Source organism: Coffea eugenioides, unplaced genomic scaffold (assembly GCF_003713205.1).
Source record: "Coffea eugenioides isolate CCC68of unplaced genomic scaffold, Ceug_1.0 ScVebR1_167;HRSCAF=678, whole genome shotgun sequence".
Lineage (NCBI taxonomy): Eukaryota > Viridiplantae > Streptophyta > Magnoliopsida > Gentianales > Rubiaceae > Coffea > Coffea eugenioides.
This window is the reverse complement of record NW_020862099.1, coordinates 12558-19389: the sequence shown is the minus strand read 5'-3', so window position 1 is coordinate 19389 and position 6832 is coordinate 12558. Positions and strand designations below refer to the sequence as shown.

General features: G+C 35.8%; 1 protein-coding gene across 1 annotated transcript; it reads left to right on the top strand.

The window, feature by feature from the left end:
• Positions 1-5089: 5089 nt before the first annotated feature.
• Positions 5090-6454, top strand: LOC113755743 (aspartic proteinase CDR1-like). Its single transcript, XM_027299652.1, has one exon. The coding sequence runs from the start codon at positions 5090-5092 to the stop codon at positions 6452-6454; it is 1365 nt and encodes a 454-aa protein (XP_027155453.1).
• Positions 6455-6832: the final 378 nt, after the last annotated feature.

Genomic DNA, 6832 nt, shown 5'->3' with positions numbered 1-6832 from the left:
TGATGAACAGCCCCCTCTTCCAAGCTAGGATCAAAGCCCTCTAATGGATGATGAAATTTGGAAGTGGATTGAAGTAATTTTGTAAGGATTTTGGCTAGATTTTTCTTCCCTTTTCTTCTTCCTATTTTCGGCCAAACAGAGAGAGTGAAGAGAGGCGAGAGAGTGAAATTAGATTTTGTAATGAAAGTGGAGAGAATTGGTGACTTAATGGTTAAGTCTAAGTGTCAACTCATGCTAGGTCCGTTTAGGGTCTTCGCGTGTCCAATTTTCGCGCTCGTTTGCAACTTTTGTGCACTAAACCTCTGAGGTAATTTCCCTAGTACATTAATAGTACATTACTAGTAGTCTAATATCATGTTCTTAAAATCTCCAATTAATCAAATTAATGTGCCTGTCGGGGCCTTTTCGGCACGCGCGCGTATAAAGGTCAAACTTAAGGGTTTTCTCGTTTGAACTTGGAAATTCAACTTATTCGATTCTAAAACTCTAAAATATGATAATCCAAGTATATATATATAACAATAAAAATCACGATAAGCAATTCATCTTGAATAAATTTGGGCATTAAAATAATATGCGCGTAAAGAACCTATCGAAAAATTTTAATTTCGAGAAATTCATGTACTTTAGTATTTTTTTTTTTTTTGGGTAACTCGAGTACGAAATATTTTTAAAATGACCAATTTAACAATATTTTGAAATAATAAAATTATGGGTCCTCACAGTTCGCACTTAAGAAGTGAAGAAACAAGAGGTTGGTATATAATTCTTAAATGTATAATAAAGAATAAAGCGAGTTGTTTTAGCCTTGAATCAAGCCTTTTCAAATTCAAAGTTCAAAAGTAAGAATGGAACCATGAGCAATCAAGTTCTAGGTCAAGAATTAAGCATAATAAAAAACATTAAGGTTTCTCATTTAAATCCAATGAAACATCAAGTACAAGGGAAACTTGTATCCTCCATGAAATCGAGTTTAAAATGAACCATCAATCTCAAAAGGAAGTTGAATGTTCTTAAAAGTTCGTTTCTTAAGAAATCAGAAAATTTCAGCTTTATGCGACAAAACTTGGAAAATCAGATCTTGAGTTTAGTATGTTCAAAAATAGAAAACTTTATACCATTGTAAATTAGATTCAAAGTGCTAAAAGTTCCCAGAAGACACTTTTCCAAGATTCCAAATAGAAAGCATTCATTTTTCAATCCAAAGTTGCTGATACACGGAGACAAGACAGACCCAGCCTTGGTTTTCAGCGATATTTGGAAATTCGGTAAAATTCACAACAAATGAATCAGCTCTGAAATTTATAACACAATAAGATTCCCAAATAAAGTTTCAAACAGAACAAGCGGAACTAAATTCGGAGTTTTGAGCAACAAGATACAACAGTTTGAAGTCGGTTAATTTTCACAACCTGACTAGTGAATTTCCAGATTTGCGGAGCAATGTTTGGGGCATTATTTGGGCATTGAAATGGTATTGAAATTACACCAAATTTGGTACACTTAAAAATCCATATATGGACTATATCTCTATCAAAATTTAGATAAAAACTTGCATGGGAAGGCAGTTAACGAAACGACCAAAATTTGTGAAATTTTCAAAGCTAATCTGCCATCCTATTTTTCTTTTCTTTTCAAACGTTTTGTCCAACGAAATCAGCCCCAATTCACTCCATCTTTTGCAACCAATATTCCAGAACCATTTAATAAGTAATTTATGGTTAAATGGCACTAAAATTTTTGAAATATAAATCCCAAAACAGATTTGACCATTCGGTCAACAAGGAAGGGAAAATCTTCCAATTTCCAGCTGTGTCGCATTTTCGAAGTCAAACCATATCTAGCTCTGTACAAATCCAAATTGAGAATGGTTTATGGCATTGGAAACTAGGTTCAAAATGTTACAATTCATCAGAAGGAATCATTTTGAAAATCTTTTCACAAGTGGAACAAAATCGAGCCACAAGATGCAGCTTCCCAGTTTCATTCGAACACATAGGCAAAGCAGGACAGTCCACTTTGCCGGCTCACTACAGATCACTCAAAATGAACTAGCTGGGGATTTTTATACCATTGGAAAGCTACGAATGTCTAGTTTTGAATGCCACTAACGGCACTCAATTTGTCTTTTGTACAAAGAGTTACGTTCGGGCAAAGAACCACTGCCCGAGTACCCTGCCATACGTTTTCCAGATTTGAATCTTTACCAAAACTCAAGTTTTGAGCAACCATTCGATACAATTTTTAAAAGGCACTTTATACACACAATATACAATATATATCCATCAATTTCACAGCCAACCAAGCATCAAAATTTCAAAATAAAAAACAGAACAACATGGACAGAATTTTCGGCCAGCTTGCCTTCACAACTTTCCTTCGATTTCTCTCCACTTTCTAACCATAAACATCTCATTTATCACATAAACAACCACAATAAAACATTAAAGCATCAAGTCAGCTACCTAGAGGCCTCATCAAGACAGCTAGCCTAGGATTTAAAGCGAGAAAAATGGTTCCTCAAGTCCGCTAGCCTATGAGTGCGATTAGGGTTTCAAACCCATGAAGATTAACCGTTAAACTTTGAAGAAATGGAAAGATTAAAGAGATGGAGTGATTACCCTTGGAACCCTAGATGAATATCAGATTTTTCCACCGAAAATTCTCCAAGAAAATCCACAAGATTGCTCCTTGCTCCTAGCTAGAGTGGTACTCCAAGTTGTGAGTGATTTGGTGGAGGATTTGTGGGTGAAATGGAAGCTAGAAGATGAAGTTTTTCCTTCCCTTTGTTCTTCCTTGAGGGCTGGCCGAAAATGGAGAGAGAGAAATGAGAGAGTTGTGTGTTGTGGCTTGTCTTGGAAGATTGGAGAGAAAAGTAGCTAGGAAGATTTGCCAAAAAGTCAACTTTGAATAGTTGTCGGAATAGGGTTTCGTACCACCAATTTCTCTCGAGTTTGATACACTCATGCACAAATCCTCCAATGTATTTCCTTTAACACTGTAATTACCCACTCTTACTAGTTTAATATTAATTTCTCAAATCTCCACTTAGTTGTACTAACACGATTATCGAGAAACTATCGACGCGCGCACGGTAAAAGCTTAATTGGAACTCACTCACTTCTAATTCCTCAATTAACTTTTCTTAGTCTACTATTAATTATTCTTAATTCTCCAAGATTATTGCACTTCTCGAATCGAATATTGTCTCAAAAAAAAAAACGTGTATTCACTATTTCTCGCTAAACAAGCCGCAGAAAAATTAAATAACACTAGGGCAAATAATTATAAAATAAACTAAATTAAGAAATAAAACATGAGTCCTCACATTTTCTTCTTCCAAAACTTCACCAAAAGCTTCCCTCCAAGTTAATCTCAAGATTGATCGGAGTAGATTAGGATTTTTTGTTGGATTTATAATGATTCAAGCAAGAAATCAAGGCCGGATTTTTTTGTGGCTTTCTCCCTCTTTTCTTCTCTCCAAATTCGTCCAAGGCCAAGGAACAAGAAGAAGAAATAGTGGAATGATAAGAGCTCAAGTTGGATAAGAAGAAAACTTGGTCTTGGTCAAGGGTTTTGATCAAACTTGGTAGGCTAGTTGACAAATGGCAAGGAAAGATGTATTGTCTATTTTTTGTCTCTCTATTTGTCTCCAATCACTAACATATCTAATGCTTCTATAATTAATTCTTAACACCTCTTGTCACATAATCCCTTGTACACAAAACTCATTCTAATCTACCAAATTTATTGCACACACCTCACTAGTCGGTCACACTAGTGTAATGCACTATGAAACATAACATGCACCAAATTAAACATGCACCAAGTTAAATAATACAATAGAAGAAAAATCATGATTCAACCATAAAAGCAACCAAGAATTTAAGGCAAGTAAGTTCAAATAAGAGCTATAAAGACAAGTAAAATTTCGGAGCCTCACAGCAAGTAAAGGACATAATATTTGTAATAGTTGTTTCTCATGGGATCGACCCGATATATATTCTAAACTACTATTTGACATGTATACTTGCAATCAAACGAGTATATTTTGGATTAAACTTGCACTTGGATTGAGAACGCGTCATCTAGTCAGTTAATTAAATCCCAACTGCATAGGAAAATTGCAATACTCTAGGTTAGAGGTGAGTTTGGCTCCCACTTATTTACCATTCCCTCTCTAGCCGGGGTGGCCCCTAAAGTGGTCTGGAGTAGCAGTAGGAATATGAAAAAAAAATCCGATGCCCCTCTTAACCAGTGTTGGTGATTGGCATTCACAAGATGGAACTTTTTCCAAGTTAATCTCAATTTTTGGAAAAAGCTAACACCTTAAGGTCCCTCTAAGCTTCTCATGTGTGCTTTTTAACTAGTTTAAAAAACATCTAAATCTTAGGCTTCAATTACACCCATCTCAACTAAATTCCATCATATGCTCTTTTTTTTTTAACACCGTCAAATACTTCTTTCTTCCAAGAAAACGAGTGACCTTTTGGCGAGTTTCATTAGGTACTCATTAAACAAACCCTTTCAATGTTCATTTCTCAGTCCGTTCCTTCATTCAAATTCATATCTTTAGAAAGAATTCATTCCCTTTTTTTTGTTTGTTTCTTCAGTTTAGTACATTTGTACAAGTAATGATAGCCAATGAAGGAGATGACGAATAAAACACATGATCCTGAAAATACGTTGCAAATCAATGTATCTAGAAACCAAATCCCATTCATTGTGCACATAAGCAATAAATATTGCCAGGATCATTCCAAAAACCTTGCGTAATTCCTTTTCAATCAGAAACAAATAAGCAAAGTTCCATCCACGCCCCTCTGAATTCTTTCACATTCTGTATTCAAATCTCAAATTTGCTTATAAGTTTCTTTTTCACACATAATAAGGAAACATTCCATGAATACTCCATTAAAAATCTTCCACATTCCGTATTTCTTTCTCCATTTTTGCTTCCAAAACAAATCTCCTTGTGACTTTCCATATTCTTCCGTTGAACCCTTAGGTTACTATAAGATGGTAGGAAAAGAATACCAATCAGATTCATATTTTCTCCAGGCATCAATCTTCTCAAAATTCCTAAACCATGGCTGCAAAGATTTCTGTTTTCTGTGTCTTTTCCACGCTAAGATTCCTTGTAACCTTGATTCTTATCTCTGAATTTTCACTCATTGAAGGAAAAACTGGTGGCTTCTCTGTTGATTTAATCCATCGTGACACTCAAATATCCCCCTTTCATGATCCCTCCAAGTCACACTACGAACAACTGAATAATGCCTTTCACCGATCGTTCTCTCGAGCTGCATATTTCAAGAAACAAACTTCTCAATCTGATTCCAACCATGCACTGGATTCATCAGCACAAATCCAATCCTACATCACATCTAAGAATGGGGAATATCTAATGAAAGTATCCATTGGAACACCGCCAGTAGATGTTCTAGCAATTGCTGACACGGGCAGCGATCTGACATGGACACAATGCAAGCCTTGTAGTCAATGCTACAAGCAAGATGCCCCATTTTTCGATCCTCACAGAACATCAACCTACAGAGAAATATCATGCGAGTCTGCATCCTGTGCTGCTGTCGGAACTTCCAGTTGTGATGATGGAAACAATTGCGAGTACAGGTTGTCTTATGGAGACAATTCTTACAGTATTGGTAGTCTTGGTGCAGAAACGTTTACATTCAAGTCGAGTTCTGGAAAAAATATTTCTATCCAAGGAGTTGTTTTTGGTTGTGGGCACCAAAACGATGGCACGTTCAATGAAACTGCTTCTGGAATCGTTGGACTTGGAGGGGGAGCAGTTTCTATAGTCACGCAATTGAGCAAATCAATTGGTGGAAGATTTTCCTACTGCTTGACGCCTTTGGTTTCTGAATCAAACGTTTCAAGCAAGATCAAATTTGGCAACAATGCTGTAGTTTTGGGCTCTAACGTAGTTTCAACTCCATTGATCAAGAAAAATCCGGACACTTTCTACTTTATCAATCTTGACGGCATTAGTGTTGCAGATAAGCAGATTGCATACAAAAATTCGTCCTCGTCCAAGTTGGATAACACCACTGATGAGGGGAATATAATTATAGATTCTGGAACAACCTTAACATTCGTCCCTCAACAATTTTATGATGATTTGCAATCTACATTGAAGGAATCCATCAATGGTAAACAGGTATCCGATCCAAATGGCCTCTTGGGCCTTTGCTATCAGGTGGAGGATAACATCAAGTTGCCAAATCTTGTGGTACACTTTACTGGTGCAGATGTTGTATTGCCTCCAACTAGTACATTCATTCAAGTGAGTGAAGGGACAATTTGTCTCACATTTGTTCCTTCCGATGATATTGCCATTTTCGGAAACTTGTCGCAGATGAATTTTCTTATTGGATATGATCTTATAAACCAGAAGCTCTCCTTCTTGCCAGTTGATTGTACCAAATATTAGTAGAGAAATTTGGTATGCTTTTAAAGCAATTGTCTGCAGTTTTATTAGATCATATTGTGATTCACATTTCACCGTCCAAATACTGCTGTATTTTTCTGCTATGCTAGTTTGAATTTATTGTGATTAATATTCCAAAACTCATCTGTTTTGACCCCATCTCAAGCCAGATTGGGTCCTTTAAACTATACTTGTATTCCCATTTTTTCTTTTAATTTTAAAATGAGATACTTTAATCCTTGCAATATAGAATTTGTCCCAAGTAAGTAAATTGTTTAACTGAACCTTAGATGTTATGTCTAAATGAGACAAAATTTTATACTTTAAAAAGGACAAAAGTGAAATGAATTTTGTACTTAAGAGATTAAAAATAGAATAAAT

Bases quoted from the DNA above. Each gene is read 5' to 3' on its own strand.
- LOC113755743 (XM_027299652.1), top strand. From the start codon at position 5,090: ATGGCTGCAAAGATTTCTGTTTTCTGTGTCTTTTCCACGCTAAGATTC.